Source organism: Cherax quadricarinatus, chromosome 43 (genome assembly GCF_038502225.1).
Source record: "Cherax quadricarinatus isolate ZL_2023a chromosome 43, ASM3850222v1, whole genome shotgun sequence".
Classification (NCBI taxonomy): domain Eukaryota; kingdom Metazoa; phylum Arthropoda; class Malacostraca; order Decapoda; family Parastacidae; genus Cherax; species Cherax quadricarinatus.
This window is the reverse complement of record NC_091334.1, coordinates 28,997,151-29,017,633: the sequence shown is the minus strand read 5'-3', so window position 1 is coordinate 29,017,633 and position 20,483 is coordinate 28,997,151. Positions and strand designations below refer to the sequence as shown.

General features: G+C 42.5%; 2 protein-coding genes across 9 annotated transcripts in view; one reads left to right on the top strand and one right to left on the bottom strand.

The window, feature by feature from the left end:
• LOC128694175 (arginine/serine-rich coiled-coil protein 2) overlaps window positions 1–6,832 on the top strand; it is a 203,568-nt gene extending 196,736 nt beyond the window's left edge. For all 8 annotated transcript variants that reach the window (XM_070093825.1, XM_070093822.1, XM_070093826.1 and 5 more), the window contains one exon: window positions 5,479–6,832. In XM_070093825.1, the coding sequence (XP_069949926.1) occupies window positions 5,479–5,678 (200 nt within the window). In that variant the 3' untranslated portion in view covers window positions 5,679–6,832. The remainder of the gene's footprint in view (window positions 1–5,478) is intronic.
• Window positions 6,833–7,658: 826 nt separating this feature from the next.
• The window catches only part of LOC128694106 (macrophage mannose receptor 1-like), a 148,496-nt gene continuing 135,671 nt past the window's right edge, over window positions 7,659–20,483 (bottom strand). Inside the window, exons 21-23 of the mRNA XM_070093818.1 lie at window positions 14,969–15,034; window positions 12,784–12,948; window positions 7,659–7,925 (exon numbers count right to left, since the gene is read on the bottom strand). Coding sequence (XP_069949919.1) covers window positions 7,843–7,925; window positions 12,784–12,948; window positions 14,969–15,034 — 314 coding nt within the window. The 3' untranslated portion in view covers window positions 7,659–7,842. The remainder of the gene's footprint in view (window positions 7,926–12,783; window positions 12,949–14,968; window positions 15,035–20,483) is intronic.

The window sequence follows — 20,483 nt, the reverse complement described above, 5'->3', positions numbered from 1 at the left end:
GTTGAGGGTGAGGGATGTTGAGGGTGGTGAGGGATGTTGAGGGTGAGGAAGGTTAATGGTGAGGGATGTTGATGGTGAGGGATGTTGAGGGTGAGGGATGTTGATTGTGAGGGATGTTGAGGGTGAGGGATGTTGATGGTGAGGGATGTTGATGGTGAGGGATGTTGAGGGTGAGGAAGGTTGATGGTGAGGGATGTTGAGGGTGAGGGATGGTGAGGGATGTTGATTGTGAGGGATGAGGGTGAGGGATGTTGAGGGTGAGGGATGTTGAGGGTGAGGGATGTTGATGGTGAGGGATGTTGATGGCGAGGGATGTTGAGGGCGAGGGATGTTGAGGGCGAGGGATGTTGAGGGCGAGGGATGTTGAGGGTGAGGGATGTTGAGGGTGAGGGATGTTGATGGTGAGGGATGTTGATGGTGAGGGATGTTGAGGGTGAGGGATGTTGAGGGTGAGGAAGGCTGATGGTGAGGGATGTTGAGGGTGAGGGATGTTGATGGTGAGGGATGTTGATGGTGAGGGATGTTGAGGGTGAGGAAGGTTGAGGGTGAGGGATGTTGATGGTGAGGGATGTTGATGGTGAGGGATGATGGTGAGGGATGTTGAGGGTGAGGGATGTTGAGGGTGAGGAAGGTTGAGGGTGAGGAAGGTTGAGGATGGGGGATGTTGAGGGTGAGGGATGTTGAGGGTGAGGGATGTTGATGGTGAGGGATGTTGAGGGTGAGGGATGTTGAGGGTGGGGGATGTTGAGGGTGGGGGATGTTGAGGGTGAGGGATGTTGAGGGTGGGGGATGTTGAGGGTGAGGAAGGTTGAGGATGGGGGATGTTGATGGTGAGGAAGGTTGAGGATGGGGGATGTTGATGGTGAGGAAGGTTGAGGATGGGGGATGTTGATGGTAAGGAAGGTTGAGGATGGGGGATGTTGAGGGTGAGGGATGTTGAGGGTGAGGGATGTTGAGGGTGAGGGATGTTGATGGTGAGGGATGTTGAGGGTGAGGGATGTTGAGGGTGAGGGATGTTGAGGGTGAGGGATGTTGAGGGTGAGGAAGGTTGAGGATGGGGGATGTTGAGGGTGAGGGATGTTGAGGGTGAGGGATGTTGATGGTGAGGGATGTTGAGGGTGAGGGATGTTGAGGGTGAGGAAGGTTGAGGGTGAGGAAGGTTGAGGATGGGGGATGTTGAGGGTGAGGGATGTTGAGGGTGAGGGATGTTGAGGGTGAGGGATGTTGAGGGTGAGGGATGTTGAGGGTGGGGGATGTTGAGGGTGAGGGATGTTTAGGGTGAGGGATGTTGAGGGTGGGGGATGTTGACAGTGAGGAAGGTTGAGGATGGGGGATGTTGATGGTGAGGAAGGTTGAGGATGGGGGATGTTGAGGGTGAGGGATGTTGATGGTGAGGGATGTTGATGGTGAGGGATGTTGTGATGGTGAGGGATGTTGAGGGTGAGGGATGTTGAGGGTGAGGGATGTTGAGGGTGGGGGATGTTGAGGGTGGGGGGTGTTGAGGGTGAGGAAGGTTGAGGGTGAGGGATGTTGATGGTGAGGGATGTTGATGGTGAGGGATGTTGAGGGTGAGGGATGTTGAGGGTGAGGGATGTTGAGGGTGAGGAAGGTTGAGGATGGGGGATGTTGAGGGTGAGGGATGTTGAGGGTGAGGGATGTTGATGGTGAGGGATGTTGAGTGTGAGGGATGTTGAGGGTGAGGGATGTTGAGGGTGGGGGATGTTGAGGGTGAGGGATGTTGAGGGTGAGGGATGTTGAGGGTGGGGGATGTTGAGGGTGGGGGATGTTGAGGGTGGGGGATGTTGAGGGTGAGGGATGTTTAGGGTGAGGGATGTTGAGGGTGGGGGATGTTGATGGTGAGGAAGGTTGAGGATGGGGGATGTTGAGGGTGAGGGATGTTGATGGTGAGGGATGTTGAGGGTGAGGGATGTTGAGGGTGAGGGATGTTGATGGTGAGGGATGTTGAGGGTGAGGGATGTTGAGGGTGGGGGATGTTGAGGGTGAGGGATGTTGAGGGTGAGGGATGTTGAGGGTGAGGGATGTTGAGGCTGTGGAGTATGATGTCAGTGGCCCGGTAAACCTCCAACAACAACATTGTTTTGTTTAATCACTGAACATAATTAATACAGCTTTAGTATCTACATATCGTAGATGTACTTAGCTGGTATTGCCTGGCTAAGCCCATGGAAATCATCGTCTTTTTCTTCTCAGCACCGTCCTTTGCACTTATTTTCTTAGGACCTATGCTTAGAAAAAAAAATTGGCCAAATGACTGTAAAAGAAAAATGCAAGCAAGCACGAGAGAACTGCTCGTACAGCGATGTAAACATGTGTACTGCTTACCGGATGTTTTGGCATCAGCTGTGCCAACTAACAGCAGCATTCTGAATCATTATTACAGTGGACCTCCGCCTTATGATATTAATCAGTTCCTGAGAGCTCATCGTAAGCCGAAATTATCGTTAGCCGAATTAATTTTCCCCGTAAGAAATAATGGAAGTCAAATTAATCCGTTCCTGACACCCCAAAGTACAAAAAAAAGAAAATTTTTACATGAAATATTAATTGTAATACACACAAACTGAAAAAGACATGCACAATTACTACTCTACTAAGAATAGAATACATGACACCTACCTTTATTGAAGATCTGGTGATGATTGATGGGATGGGAGGAGGGGAGTGTGTGGAAGTTATTGTTTAGAAGGGGAATCCCCTTCCATTAGGACTTAAGGTAGCAAGTCCTTTTCCTGGGTTACTTCCCTTCTTTTAATGCCACTAGGACCAGCTTGAGAGTCACTGGACCTCTGTCGCACAACAAATCTGTCCATAGAGCTCTGTACCTCCCGTTCCTTTAAGACTTTCCTAAAATGGGCCATAACATTGTCATTGTACAGGTTGCCAACACGGCTTGCAGTAGCTGTGTCAGGGCAATTTTCATCCATAAAGGTTTGAAGTTCAACCCACTTTGCACACATTTCCTTAATCTCTCTTTTCAATTCCATACTAATTCTCGCCCTTTTTACCACAAGGATGGCACTAGAAGCTTTCTTGGGGTCCATGGTAACTTATTTTGCAGTTGTTCTTCTTTCAACAAACCGGCCGTATCCCACCAAGGCAGGGTGGCCCAAAAAGAAAAACAAAAGTTTCTCTTTTTTTTTTTAAATTTAGTAATTTATACAGAAGAAGGGGTTACTAGCCCCTTGCTCCCGGCATTTTAGTCGTCTTTTACAACACGCATGGCTTACGGAGGAAGAATTCTGTTCCACTTCCCCATGGAGGTAAGAGGAAATAAACAAGAACAAGAACTAGAAAGAAAATAGCAGAAAACCCAGAAGGGTGTGTGTGTATATATATGCTTGTACATGTATGTGTAGTGTGACCTAAGTGTAAGTGTAGTGCAGGTACAAGCGCTAAAAACACTGGGATAATGTGAAATGTACCGAATGTATGCGTAGATGCAACTGCACTGGCTAGCTTGTAAACACTGGCACTGAGGCCACATATGGGACGCGTCCCAGATGAATCACGTAAGGCGAGTTTTTTATCGTGAGGCAAGGCAGAATTTTTGCGTTCAAATGCTTCGTATGGCGGATTTAACGTAATGTTATGCACTCGTAAGGTGGGGGTCCACTGTACTTGCGTATTATGTATTATTATTATTATTAATTTAGGGAACTGAAGCTCTATCGTTATTATTATATTATTATTAATTTAGGCAACTACAGCACAGATCCAATTCCCTAGATCAAGAGCCCCTCACCAGCGTCGAGGAACCTTGACGCTGGTGAGGGACTCTTGATCTAGGGAACTGGATCTGTGCTCTAGTTACCTAAATTAATAATAATAATAATAGTAATAGTAATAATAATAATATTATTATTATAACGAACGCTGCCAACTCAGTGCACTGTTTACCTCACTGTGGGAGCAATTCTCTCGTGCTATGCTTACATTTTTGACAGTCATTTGGCCAAATTTTGTTTTTCTAAGCATGGGTCCTAAGAAAGTAAGTCTAAAGGACAGTGCCGAGGAAAAAAAGAGGATGATTACCATGGATTTAAAGCATGAAATCATAGATAAACAAGCGAGGTGTCCAGGTTTTGCATTGATGGGGAAGCAGGGGGACCTGGCTCATAACTCAAACGTTGGCTTGTAACTCAGAGCAAAAAATCGACCCAGGGATGACTCGTATTTCAAAAAACTTGTACATTGGGGCACTCGTAAGTCAAGGTTCCACTGTATTGTTATAATGGGAAGCATTATAACCATGGTCATGAAGCACTGTTGACGGCTGTGTGTTTTGTTATATAATGTAGTGAAGTAGTATATTGTTGCATTTGTGTAATTGGGACATACCCAAGGTAACATGGACTGGAGAGCAGTGTACTCGGTGCTGGTACCAAGGTGGCCCCTCAGTACTTTTCCCCCCAAATCCATCAGTCCCCAAAGCTCCCCTAATAAAAGTAGTATTAATAACTGTTTCAAAACAAGCCCCCCCCTCCCCCCAATTGAACCACACAGTAGCTTCTTTGCCCTTGGTATGGAAACTGGCGCCACTCCTTAGTATTGTCGTGTTGCACGTGGGTGTGTGGGTGGGTGTGTGTGTGCAAAAGTTGTTGAACATTATTAAAGTTTTTCTGCATTGAGCAAAGCACACTTAGTGTGCTCTCGTAATTTTGTTGGAAGGGGTCGAGTTATAGCTCCTGGCTCCTCTTATCAGCTGGTCTCATTGATGTTTGGCCTCTTGGACCTGATTGTATCTACTCTTAAAGCTGTATAGTGTTTGCCTCTGCCACTTCTTCATTTAGTGCATTTTATACATTTTCCTGACTGAAGAATTATTTTTCTAATGTCCTCATAGCTTGTCTGTCTTGAGCTGCCATCTATGTCCTCTGGTGGGTGGATGGGGGGGGAACAAATGGAAATCATTTCTTAGTGGAAATGGGACTTGTAAGGCTGCCTAATGTCTACACCATTGTCATACATTGTACAGGTATTCATGGGAAAGGACTAAGCCCAGAAAGATCATTTGATATCTAGGGCATGGGGGGGGGGTAGTCAGGTTTGATCCAAGAAAGAGAAGGGTAGCTCAGATTCCTTGATTATTATTATAATCAAGGGGGAAGCGCTAAACCCGGAGGATTATACAGCGCCTGGGGGGGGATGTGGAAGGCATTCAGGCTTAATTCGGGGAACTGGAGCACCGATCCAATTCCCTAAATCAAGAGCCCCTCACCAACATCAAGGAACCTTCCTTGAGGGGTCAGATTCCTTGAATGAGGAACCCTTCACTGAAGTTATTGTTTGCCCCCTTGTGAAGTGGTGTTCATATGAGAGTGCAAGAATAGATATAAACAGTAGATTGATTAAGAATGTTTTTAATGCAGGTTATAAAAAAAAAAATTTAACTTTTGGTGAACTATAAGAGACTTGTCACATTTATTATCAAAGTAAAATACTTAATTTTTGTTTCAGGTGAAAGTGCACCGGCTGGGAACAAGGAAAGTTGTGTTGGCGGCAGCGGTGGCAGAGAGAATCCTGGGATGGATATCCTGCAGAAACAGGAGACCATGTTTACCTCGATGGAGAGACAGTACGAGATGGCAAGAATTGCCACACATACCCACAAAGGCTTTGGTCTTGGCTTCACCAGTCAATCATTCATGCCCAAGTAGCAGCGCTCTCCTATTACCATCATCGCAGGGAAGTGCTATGCCCGTAGGGGTCATTAGCATTTGGGAGGTTATCAGATTTGATCTAGGAAAGGGGAGAATAGCAGCAGTTCCTTGGATCAAGAGTCCCTCACTGGCATCAAGGCATCACCCTTGGATGCTAAAATTATCTCAAAGTTGTTGTCCATAATTTTTTTAATTATATATTTAATTTTTGTTGCAGTTCTTGTTGAGCTGTTATGATGTCATAATATTGATGACATTCTCAAGTGCAAGCATTGTATCACTTTTATTGACAAGTCACTTGTGTAATAAGTTTAGTAAGGTAAAAGAACAAGTTTGATAATATTTGCTAGATCAGTGTTCAATTTATTGAAGTTGTAGTTTCTCTATAATGCAAGTTTTCTTTTATGTGAATGATTATTTAGTAATGTCATGGCATTTCACATTCTGTACAGTTATTTTGAAAGGATCTTAAATTTTAAAGATGCCTGTACTTAAAGGTTACATTTCTAACAAAGGAAAGTCATTTGTTTGAGTGATAAAATGACTGAATTGTAAATATTTAATACGTCCTGTTTTTTATGCTTATAAATACTAAGCCATGTTATGCTGTCGTGTGACATTGGTGATGTGCACAGCACTACAGCAGCTGCTGCTGCTCATCTAAAGGTAAATAAGCAATGATGATGTTTCAACATAGGGCTCATAGTGACAACAATTATCTAGTCAGGAGTTGATGAGATGCAGTTGTTTTACCTAGTTTTAAACTGCCAGACGAATTTGTTATAGGAGCACATGGTAGTTGGTGTTAGCACACAACTCGGCTAACATACGATCACAGTACAGAAATCTAATATGAAACCAGTTGGGAAAAATTTAAAAACGATTTAAGTTTTTCAAGGCACAGATAAACCTTGAACCAGCATTCTCCAATTCACTGATGCATCACCGACTACTGGACAGTAGGCTACAGTCTGGTAGCGAGTGATGAACCAGTCAGCTCTGAGACTGTAGGTTGGAGGCTTGTTCATAAGGTGAGAAAATAGCTATGAAAGCAGTTGTATCAAAAATTTAGAAAAGACACTTAACTGCCTGCACTGATAGCATAGGAAAATAAAGATGTTTCAGCAGATCTTTATTAAATGTTATTTGTATGCTTGAGTTACATTATCCTTCTTAAAATAATAAACAAGCAACAGTAGCTGGGGAGGGAAAAGAGCAGTTACAGCTGGGGTGGAAGGGGCACAGCAGGAGCAGTTACAGCTGCCACTGTTGCCTTCAAAGGTAGAGGAGGCAACTTTATGCTGGTAAAAGGTATTTTGATGTAAGGAATGGGAGCTATACTCCCATTCCTCAGACCAAAGCTGATTACCACCCATTCTCCATACCTTGTGTGACCCTCTACCAAGTTAACACACTTTCTGGGAAGGTTCCTTGATGATGGTGAGGGGCTCTTGATCTAGGGAATTGGATCTGTGCTCCAGATCCCTGAATTGAGTCTGAATACCTTCCAACTCAATTCAGGGAACTTGAGCACAGATTCAATTCCTTGGATCAAGAGCCCCTCGCCAGCATCAAGGAACCTCCCTTGAGGGGACTAAACGTTCACAAGTGTCTTCCATATGTATGGGTCAGAGAGCTACCTGAATGTAATTACTGTAATCAAATTAAATTCTAAACCCATAAGGGTGATGCAGCATTGCATCCTGAACATAATAATTTGGTAGACGGTCTTCATAAAAGACTCTAGTTACCTCTTGTTAACCACGGTAATGATTTACCTCTAATTGTGAAGAAAAACTTTGAGCAGCTGTAAGTGACTAGTGTCAGTTTCAGTGCATCTTGAATCCATTAAGTTCTTCCTCTTTTGCTCTCAAACAATAAGTTACCCTCTTAAAAGGTTAAGTATTATTATTATTATAATCAAAAAGAAGCGCTAAGCCACAAGGGCTATACAGCAAAAGGTTAAGTAGAAATTACTCCTTTACAAGTCATAACTTTTACTATATCCAAGGACCATCCACTTTATATTAAATTTAATCACCTAAAATTAGTTCACATTTTATTGCATATTGTGTTAAATCATTACTTTTTTCTATATCCATTAAAGTATTTGTAAACAAAAATCTGATGGAATGATAACTGGACACTGTTGGCTTGCTTCTTATTCATGTGTACGAACACTACCGTCTTCTATATCAATGGTGGCCTCGGCACCCAGTGGCTCTGTGATGCTTATGTTTTCTCCTGCAGAATGAACCTTAATTATAACAACTCGCAAAACAGTAATACAATTGGAAGCAAATCACGGAATGGGTGTTGCTTGAAGCCGCCAATTGTGGGTTTAGCTCTTAATTTTGAGTATAATAACAACTTAACCCACCATAACTTGAACCTGCCATGGACTCAAGCCTCCACCCAGTCCCTGATTTGATTTCTTAATTTTAATAATAATCATGAACGTAATAACATCAATGTATAACCCTTTCAGGTTTAGCGTGCACTCCTGAATATATATTCACTGGTAAGTAAACATAATTCACTGGAATAATTCAAAAATTACCTTCACTCAGTAGAGGAAACTAGACAACTTTTCATTTGATCATGGGCCATTGTCAAGTTACAACACAGCAGGTAAAGTAGAGAAGACCAGACAGTAGGTGGAGGAATAAGGAAATACAGTGGACCCCCGGTTTACGATCAGCTCCCAATGCGACCAATTATGTAAGGGTATTTATGTAAGTGCTTTTGTACGTGTATGTTTGGGGGTCTGTAATGGACTAATCTAATTCACAATATTCCTTATGGGAACAAATTCGTTCAGTAATGGCACCTGAACATACTTCTGGAATGAAATAATATCGTAAACCGGGGGTCCACTGTACTATATGGTAGTAGCAGTAAGGGTAGTAATGGTGTAGTAGTGAAAGAATTAGTAGTAATGGTAAATAAAAAAAAAGTGTGGAGAAGCAGTGCAGAAAGCCTACTGGCCCACTCTGGGCAGGATTAGTGATAAAGTAATGAGAGTTATATCTCAAGGTGGAGATCAAAGTAGGTCAACACTAACACCTGTCTAGGGGTGGAAGAGCACTTCAGTAGGTCCATGCTAGGAAAGAAAAAGATAGCAAGAGGAGAAAGAAGACAGGAGAGGCAAACGAAAACAGAAGATAGGTTGAGAGGAAAGGAAAGGTGACAGTGGCAAAGCTCAGGTCTCAAGTCACAGAACCAGTAGGGCCTTGAACCAATGGCGAGTGAGTCTTAAAACTCACAGGCCAGTGCATTAACCACTGGGCCAGCTGGCCAGTGTGTTAACCACTGGGCCAGCTGGCCAGTGTGTTAACCACTGGGCCAGCTGGCCAGTGAGTTTTAAGACTCCATTCCGCAATTTGTTTGCCATCGTGTTATTAAAATTCTGAGAGTCCTTAATACTCTTGTTTGTGAATTCAAGAAGGGTAGATGGTTTCTTCAGAGGACCAGGTAATACAACAGCTGTGATCTCTAACATGACAAAAAAGATCATTGATGGTGTCAACATGGCAAGTAAGCATTTCTATTGTGTTAAGTCGGTCAGATTATTATTATTATAATCAAGGGGGAAGCGCTAAACCCGGAGGATTATACAGCGCCTGGGGGGGGGGATGTGGAAGGCATTCAGGCTTAATTTGGGGAACTGGAGCACAGATCTAATTCCCTAAATCAAGAGCCCCTCACCAACATCAAGGAACCTTCCTTGAGGGGTAAGTCGGTCAGAGGTTCTTCAAATTCTGAAGATGGACAATATAGGAAAGGCAAGGAACAGGAGTTTCTGGAAAAGTTTGGGAGAGAAAAAAGTTTAAGCATGAAAGCAGACAAAGTTTATGAAATAGGGAAGATAGCCAAGGCCAGAGAATGAGCTGTAAAGAGTGGAAGCTTCAGAGTCGAGAAACAGGTGCAGATACAGCGGGGAACATAGAAAGAGAGGAACAAGGAAGCTTTTCTTTGCAGAAGGATCATGGTAACAAGCATTAGGCTTGCATTAAACAAAAATAAGAAAAGGCTGTCAGAGGTGGACATGAAAATTAAGTAGAGGAGACAAAGTTAGATCCCCATTTATCTTTGAACTTGCTAGAAGGAGCAAGATTATATGACTATTACTTGGCACTGTGTGACCCCATTGGGCTTGGCACCTACCTTGATTATAATAAATATATATATTTTTTTTTACTACCATTAGTGCTGTATGGCCCTAGTGGGTTTAGCACTTTTTTTTATACTACTACTACCATTACAACAACTCATCACCACTACAAGTACTACCACCACAACTGCTAATATTACTACCACTCCCTCCCTGTCCTCCTCCTGACCTGTCTTCTGGTCTCCTCTGTTTTTTTTTCATTTTGCTGTTAATTTTCAAGTCGTGATGAGCTGAAACATAAGTTTCCTCTCCAAAGTGTATCTTACTTGTAAACTGGTAAATGATTTGCAATCAGGCTTTATCTGAGGAAAAGCAGGATACCTCCAGTTCCTTAGATGAAGTAGCCCTTATCAGCATCAAGGTAACCGTAAAAAGAACTAAATTTCATAAAAGTGCTGATGAACTATAAATGCAAGTTTGCTCACTACACACATCATGTTCGTACTTTCTATGAAGCACTTTCTCAACTTACTTGTTCATTTACATTGCTCATTGCAGCAATAAGATCACAGTAAACAGGTGTGGTTATTACCAAAGTGAATTTCCAAGTGCTTTCATGATCTCTTACATTATCAAGGAATAATAAAATAATAAGACAGAAGACTTAAAAGGTTGAAATGTGTGAGGTCATATCTTAGCTTTATAAGTCTTCTTATAATGTTGTTATATTTTTTTTATTAACACATTGGCCGTTTCCTACCAAGGCAGTGTTGCCCGGAAAAGAAAAACTTTCTTCATCATTCACTCCATCACTGTCTTGCCAGAGGCATGCTGACACTTCAGTTATAAAACTGCAACAAACACTCCTCCTCCAGAGTGCCGGCACTATACTTCCCATCTCCAGGAATTAAGTCCGGCCTGTTTGTTTCCTTGAAACCCTTCACAAATGTTAATTGCTTACACTCCAACAGCATATCAAGTCCTAAAAACCATTTGTCTCCATTTTCTCCTATCTAACACACACACACGCACACTTGCTGGAAGTCCAAGCCCCTCGCACACAAAACCTCCTTTACCCCCTCCCTCCAACCTTTCCTAGGCCGACCCTTACCCTGATTTCCCTCCACTACAGATTTATACACTAAATCATTCTATTTTGTTCCATTCTCTCTACATGTCCAAACAACCCTCTTCAGCCCACTAGATAATAGTTTTGGTAATCCTGCACTTCATCCTAATTTCCAAACTACGGATTCTCTGCATTATATTCACACCACACATTGCTCTCAGACATGACATCTCCACTGCCTCCAGCCTTCTCCTTTTTGCAACATTCACTACCCATGTTCCACACCCATACAAGACCATTGATATAACTATACTCTCATACATTCCCCTCTTTGCTTTCATGGATAAAGTTCTTTGTCTCCACAGATTCCTCAGTGCACCACTCACCTTTTTCCCCTCATCTTTCATAGACACGTCCGCTGACACGGCCACCCCTAAATATCTGAATACATTCACCTCCTCCATACTCTCTCCCTCCAATCTGATACCCATTCTTCTGTTACCTAATTTTTTTGTTATCCTCATCACCTTACTCTTTCCTATACATGTATTCACTTTTAATTTTCTTCTTTTACATACCCTACCAAACTCATCAACCAACCTCTGCAACCTCTCTTAAACTTTGCATTAGATTCTTTATCTTTTAACCCCACACCTCTTGCCAACACCCAAGCATTTACTTCTCTTACAACTCCAACTATAAATATACTGAACAACCATGGTGACACCACACATCCCTGTCTAAGGCCTACTTTTACTAGGAAATAATCTCCCTCTCACCTGCATACTCTAACCTGAGCCTCACTATCCTCGTAACGACTGTTCACTGCTTTCAATAACCTACCTCCAGTTCCATACATTTGCAACATCTTCCACATTTCTCCCCTATCCACCCTATCATATGCCTTTTCCAAAATCATTAATGCCACAAAAATATCTTCACCCTTATCTAAATACTGTTCACCTATATGTTTCACTGTAAACACTTGGTCTACACACTCCCTACCCTTCCTAAATCCTCCCTATTCATCTGCTATCCTATTCTCCGTCTTGCTCTTCTTTCAATAATAACTACCATATGCATTACCAGGTATACTCAACAGATTTATTCCCCTATTATTTTTGCACTCTCTTTTGTCTCCTTTGCATGCTCTCTGCCACTCCCTAGGTGCCACACCCTCTTCCATACATTTATTAAATAACAGCACTAACCACTCCAAAATTATATCTCCACCTGCTTTACCCCTTTTCATTCTACCCACTGCCCCATGCACTTCTTCCACACTCACAACTGGCTCTTCCTCACTCCTACAAGATGTTATTCCTCCTTGCTCAGTACACAAAATCACAGCTTCCCTGTCTTCATCAACATCTAACAATTCCTCAAAATATTCCCTGGATTTTCCCAATACCTCTAACTCTCCGTTTAATAACTCTCCTCTCCTATTTTTGACTAACAAATCCATTTGTTCCCTAGGCTCTCAACTTATTAATCTCACTCCAAAACTTTCTTTTTTTTTTTTTCAACAAAATCTGTTGATAAGAGCTCACCCACTCTCATTTGCTCTCTTTTTACATTGCTTCACCACTCTCTTAACCTCTTTTTCTCTCAATACACTCCTCCCTCCTTGCATCACTTCTACTTTGTAAAAGCCTTCTACAGAAGCTTTCTTATGTCTTCCTTGATAATGTGAGAAATCATGAAAACACTTCGAGATTTTGCAATTTTTTTTCACTGGTTATATTTTGAATATGGATCACTGCAATTGTGCTATTCACTCCAAGAGCAAAATGTCACTCAGTGAGCCTCACTCTGTCCACATTACCCTGTCTACATTACTCTACGTTACCTTGTCCATGTGTCTGATTCAATATTTGTCGACTTATGCTCAAAATGCAAATCCCTGTCACATAACTTACTAGTGGAATACAGAGCATTCTGGAAGTGGAGAGTGCTGCCGTATCCAGCAAGTTTTGGTTTCTTCTTCAAGTAGGTGTAAGCTGTGTATCCAAAAATGGCTGCCACCAACACCACAGCCAGAGTGATACCAAAGATGCTGCCACCAGTCAGTGGACTACTGCTCCCTGTGGAAGAGGAGCCTGGTAGTGCAAGAACATATATCTACATGTAAGTGATGCAGTGAGATCACAGTAAACAGGTGATACCACAATATGCAAAATAATCAGTGAAAAAGTTGAGAAATTCCAAGTGTTTTCATGATTTCTCAATATATCAAGGAATAATGATTGTCTTGATAATGTGAGAAATCACAGGTGTTTGGAATTTCACAATTCTTCCCTCTGGATATTTTGCATGCTTATATATACTATACATAAGACACTACTATAATGCCACAGGCAAGGGGCTAGTAACCCCTTCTCCTGTATACATTACTAAAGTTAAAAAGTGAAATTTTCGTTTTTCTTTTTGTGTCGCCCTGCTTCGGTGGAAGGATACGGCTGGTTTGTTGAAAGAGAATTTTAATCAGAGAAGTGCTAAACCCATGAAGGTCCCATAAAGTTTGGGGAATGAATGCTTTCAGATTTGTTTCAAGGGGAGGGTAAATTCAGTCCCTTGGATCAAGAACCCCTCACCAGCATCAAGGATATCTCCCCCTTCCCCTATTTGATACAAAATATCATACCATTTTGAGAGAAAAAAAGTGTCAAAATGACACTTCTAAACAGGATTAACAAGCACATTCTTCTAGGCAGGATACACAAGTATTGAAAGCCAGTCTACAGAAGCTTTTTCCCCTCAAGGAAGGTTCCTTGATGTTGGTGAGGGGCTCTTGATTTAGGAAATTGGATCTGTGCTCCAGTTCCTTGAATTAAGCCTGAATGCCTTCCACATCCCTCCCCAGGCGCTGTATAATCCTCCGGGTTTAGCGCTTCCCCTTGATTATAATAATAATAATACAGAAGCTTTTTAAGGTTATCACATGGAAACCAATTGCTATACAAATCATCACTTAGTAATAGTGTGAAATTTGAAGCCTATTGATTATTACACTGACAATATTGTGAAACACTTTAGGAATGTCATAAAGGAACGAGAGGTACAGGACTCTATGGACAGATGTGTTGTGCGACAGAAGTCAGTGACTCTCAAGCTGGTCCTAGTGGCATTAAAAGAAGAAGGGAAGTAACCCCGGAAAAAGACTTGCTACCTCAAGTCCTAATGGAAGGGGATTCCCCTTCTAAACACTAAGACCATCCACTCTCCCCCCTCCTCCCATCCCATCAATCATCACCAGATCTTCAATAAAGGTAAGTGTCATGTAACTGTGCATTTCTTCAGTTTGTGTGTATTAAAATTAATATTTCATGTGGTAAAAAAATTTTTTTTTTCATACTTTGGGGTGTCAGAAATGGATTAATTTGATTTCCATTATTTCTTATGAGGAAAATTAATTCGCCTAACGATAATTTCGCCTAACGTTGAGCTCTCAGGAACGGATTAATATCGTTAGGCGAGGGTCCACTGTAACATGTTTACATTATCATTTAAGTGAGCAACAGAACTCGACCTTAAAAATTCATGTACAGCGCACATTTCTTACCTTAATATATTTTCGTCCTTAGCTTATAGTGAGTGGTAAATATATTTATTGTAGGAAGTCTGAATAAATGAAGAATGGATATAACTGAAAACCATTGCATTTAGCGAAACACTGTAAAGCGAAGCTTCGTAAAGTGACACCAACCTGTATAAGAAATTTTCGTAACACAAATTTTTCATCCGGGAAACTAAAGGATTAAGATTATTATGATTGAGGGAGAACAGTTGTAGAGCTGCCAGCGTCGTGAGACGTGCAGAGTGTGATGACAACCATGAGTAATGGATTGAGTTGATATTACGAATACATGTATGTAGTACAGTGGACCCCCGCATAACGATCACCTCCCAATGCGACCAATTATGTAAGTGTATTTATGTAAGTGCGTTTGTACGTGTATGTTTGGGGGTCTGAAATGGACTAATCTACTTCACAATATTCCTTATGGGAACAAATTCGGTCAGTAATGGCACCTGAACATACTTCTGGAATGAAAAAATATCGTTAACCGGGGGTCCACTGTATATGTATATAAAGGTACTTACATTTGGAAGAAAGGCGATTAGTGTTACTGTCAGCAGTGAGAGGCAGGACGGTGGAGACATCTTGAACTGTACCAAATAGTAATAATGATACTGATGATAATAGCAATAATATTAAAAATATTAGTACTAATAATAACTATACTACTACTACTAGCTACTGCTACAAGTACATGTACAAGGTATACAAGTACATGAACAAGGTATACAAGTACATGAACAAGGTATACAAGTACATGTACAAGGTATACAAGTACATGAACAAGGTATACAAGTACATGAACAAGGTATACAAGTACATGTACAAGGTATACAAGTACATGTACAAGGTATACAAGAACATGTACAAGGTATACAAGTACATGTACAAGGTATACAAGTACATGCATAAGGTATACCAGTACATGTACAAGGTATACCAGTACATGCACAAGGTATACCAGTACATGTACAAGGTATACAAGAACATGTACAAGGTATACAAGTACATGTACAAGGTATACAAGTACATGTACAAGGTATACAAGTACATGCATAAGGTATACCAGTACATGTACAAGGTATACCAGTACATGCACAAGGTATACAAGTACATGCACAAGGTATACAAGTGCATGTACAAGGTATACAAGTGCATGTACAAGGTATACAAGTACATGTACAAGGTATACAAGTACATGTACAAGGTATACAAGTACATGAACAAGGTATACAAGTACATGAACAAGGTATACAAGTACATGTACAAGGTATACAAGTACATGTACAAGGTATACAAGTACAAGGTATACAAGTACATGCATAAGGTATACCAGTACATGTACAAGGTATACCAGTACATGCACAAGGTATACAAGTACATGTACAAGGTATACCAGTACATGTACAAGGTATACCAGTACATGCACAAGGTATACAAGTACATGTACAAGGTATACCAGTGCATGTACAAGGTATACAAGTACATGTACAAGGTATACAAGTACATGTAAAAGGTATACCAGTACATGTACAAGGTATACAAGTACATGTACAAGGTATACAAGTGCATGTACAAGGTATACAAGTACATGTACAAGATATACAAGTACATGTACAAGGTATACAAGTACATGTACAAGGTATACAAGTACATTTACAAGGTATACAAGTACATGTACAAGGTATACAAGTACATGTACAAGGTATACAAGTACATGTACAAGGTGGAAATATAAACACAAATGCAGTATAATGTGATCCTTTATTGACAACGTTTCACCCACACAGTGGGCTTTCTCAAGTCACACACGGATCTACCTGGGGTTGGAAGGTACGAGAGTATTTATAGTCATGTTCAGAATGTTGAGGTCAGGTGGAGAATGCTGCATCTGATGATCTACCGGGTGGGGTTATAGAGTCTTGGGTAGCTTGGCAGGGGTATTGGACAAGTTGTAGACCTTCTGCAGTGTTCTATGTTCTTATGTGGGATAGCGATGAAGAAGTTTCTTGGCGAGTGGTTCAGCTATGTTATAGAAGCCATTGTTCTGGTTGAAATTGTTGGTTGTAGAGATGAGCGATGATTCCAGGATTCTTCTGTATTGAGTGTTGTCTTCTGTGGCTATAAGTCTTGAGTTTCTGTAGTTAATTAAATGGTTGTGTGAATTGCGATGTTGTACACAGGCATTCCTTGTATCGTCAGTCCTGCTTGCATATTGGTGTTCTGAAATGCGTGTTTGGAGGTCTCTTGATGTTTCGCCCACATATAATTTGTTGCAGTCATTACAAGGGATTATGTATACCCCTGCAGAGGATGGAGGCTTGTCCTGTCTACTACTGGTGATGTCCTTGATGGTCGTGGTTGTGGAGGTAGATACTTGGAATGATGTTTTCGCAAAGATGTTGGAAACATGTTTGGCAATGGAGTTGGTTGGGAGGACTATGTATCTCTTCTCGGCAGTGTCTTCTCTGGGTGTGTTGAAGATGTTTAATGCCCGCCGTCTGCAGTCTCTGATGAAGTGACGAGGATAGTGGAGTTTAGAAAATATTTGTTCAATTATAGTGCATTCTTCCTCAAGGAACTCATTGCTGCAGATTCTGAGTGCACGTAGGAAGAAGCCTATAATCACACCACGTTTAGTTTTGGTGTCGTGGTGAGAGTAGAAGTGGAGAAGATCGTTTTGGTTGGTGGGTTTTCGATAGACTTTAAAACGAAGTTCGTGGTCAGCTTTGCAGAGCAGAACATCAAGGAAAGGAAGAGTGTTGCCAAACATGTTTCCAACATCTTTGCGAAAACATCATTCCAAGTATCTACCTCCACAACCACGACCATCAAGGACATCACCAGTAGTAGACAGGACAAGCCTCCATCCTCTGCAGGGGTATACATAATCCCTTGTAATGACTGCAACAAATTATATGTGGGCGAAACATCAAGAGACCTCCAAAAACGTATTTCAGAACACCAATATGCAAGCAGGACTGACGATACAAGGAATGCCTGTGTACAACATCGCAATTCACACAACCATTTAATTAACTACAGAAACTCAAGACTTATAGCCACAGAAGACAACACTCAATACAGAAGAATCCTGGAATCATCGCTCATCTCTACAACCAACAATTTCAACCAGAACAACGGCTTCTATAACATAGCTGAACCACTTGCCAAGAAACTTCTTCATCGCTATCCCACATAAGAACATAGAACACTGCAGAAGGTCTACAACTTGTCCAATACCCCTGCCAAGCTACCCAAGACTCTATAACCCCACCCGGTAGATCATCAGATGCAGCATTCTCCACCTGACCTCAACATTCTGAACCTGACTATAAATACTCTCGTACCTTCCAACCCCAGGTAGATCCGTGTGTGACTTGAGAAAGCCCACTGTGTGGGTGAAACGTTGTCAATAAAGGATCACATTATACTGCATTTGTGTTTATATTTCCATTGTGTCGGTATTTTATACCATTTATTACCACATGTACAAGGTATACAAGTACATGTACAAGGTATACAAGTACATGTACAAGGTATACCAGTACATATACAAGGTATACCAGTACATGTACAAGGTATACCAGTACATGTACAAGGTATACAAGTACAAGGTATACCAGTACATGTACAAGGTATACCAGTACATGTACAAGGTATACAAGTACATGTACAAGGTATACAAGTACATGTACAAGGTATACAAGTACATGTACAAGGTATACAAGTACATGTACAAGGTATACAAGTACAAGGTATACCAGTACATGTACAAGGTATACCAGTACATGTACAAGGTATACCAGTACATGTACAAGGTATACAAGTACATGTACAAGGTATACAAGTACATGTACAAGGTATACAAGTACAAGGTATACAAGTACAAGGTATACCAGTACATGTACAAGGTATACAAGTACATGTACAAGGTATACAAGTACATGTACAAGGTATACCAGTACATGTACAAGGTGTACAAGTACATGTGCAAGGTATACAAGTATATGTACAAGGTATACCAGTACATGTACAAGGTATACAAGTACATGTACAAGGTGTACAAGTACATGTGCAAGGTATACAAGTATATGTACAAGGTATACCAGTACATGTACAAGGTATACAAGTACATGTACAAGGTGTACAAGTACATGTGCAAGGTATACAAGTATATGTACAAGGTATACAAGTACATGTACAAGGTATACAAGTACATGTACAAGGTATACAAGTACATGTACAAGGTATACAGACCATAGTTGACATCAATAACATACGACTATATATAAAGTCACTTGTTATGCTGAGCATTTCCCGCAAATTAGGTCAGTTTTGTCCCAGGATGTGACCCACACCAGTCCACTAACACCCAGGATGTGACTCACACCAGTCCACTAACACTCAGGATGCGACCCACACCAGTCCACTAACACTCAGGATGTGACCCACACCAGTCCACTAACACCCAGGATGTGACCCACACCAGTCCACTAACACTCAGGATGTGACTCACACCAGTCCACTAACACTCAGGATGTGACCCACACCAGTCCACTAACACCCAGGATGCCACCCACACCAGTTCACTAACACCCAGGATGTCACCCACACCAGTCCACTAACACCCAGGATGCCACCCACACCAGTCCACTAACACCCAGGATGCCACCCACACCAGTCCACTAACACCCAGGATGCCACCCACACCAGTCCACTAACACCCAAGATGTGACCCACACCAGTCCACTAACACCCAGGATGTGACCCACACCAGTCCACTAACACCCAGGATGTGACCCACATCAGTCCACTAACACCCAGGATGTGACCCATATCAGTCCACTAACACGCAGGATGCTACCCACACCAGTCCACTAACACTCAGGATGTGACTCACACCAGTCCACTAACACCCAGGATGTGACCCACACCAGTAAACTAACACCCAGGATGTGACCCACACCAGTCCACTAACACCCAGGATGTGACCCACATCAGTCCACTAACACCCAGGATGTGACCCATATCAGTCCACTAACACCCAGGATGCCACCCACACCAGTCCACTAACACCCAGGATGTGACCCACACCAGTCCACTAACACCCAGGATGCGACCCACACCAGTCCACTAACACAAAGGATGCCACCCACACCAGTCCACTAACACCCAGGATGCCACCCACACCAGTCCACTAACACCCAGGATGCCATCCACACTAGTCCACTAACACCCAGGATGTGACCCACACCAGTCCACTAATACCCAGGATGCCACCCACATCAGTCCACTAACACCCAGGATGAGACCCACACTAGTCCACTAACACCCAGGATGTGACCCACACCAGTCCACTAACACCCAGGATGTGACCCACACCAGTCCACTAACACCCAGGATGCCACCCACACCAGTTCACTAACACCCAGGATGCCACCCACACCAGTCCACTAACACCCAGGATGCCACCCACACCAGTCCACTAACACTCAGAATGTGACCCACATCAGTCCACTAATACCCAGGATGCCACCCACATCAGTCCACTAACACCCTGGATGTGACCCACACTAGTCCACCAACACCCAGGATGTGACCCACACCAGTCCACTAACACCCAGGATGCCACCCACACCTGTCCACTAATACCCAGAATGCCACCCACACCAGTCCACTAACACCCAGGATGTGACCCACACCAGTCCACTAACACCAAGGATGCGACCAACACCAGTCCACTAACACCCAGGATGTGACCCACACCAGTCCACTAACACCAAGGATGTGACCCGCACCAGTCCACTAACACCCAGGATGTGACCCACACAGGTCCACTAACAGGATGTGACCCACAACAGTCCACTAACACCCAGGATGTGACCCACACAGGTCCACTAACAGGATGTGACCCACAACAGTCCACTAACACCCAGGATGTGACCCACACCAGTCCACTAACACCCAGGATGTGACCCACACCAGTCCAATAACACCCAGGATGTGACCCACACCAGTCCACTAACACCCAGGATG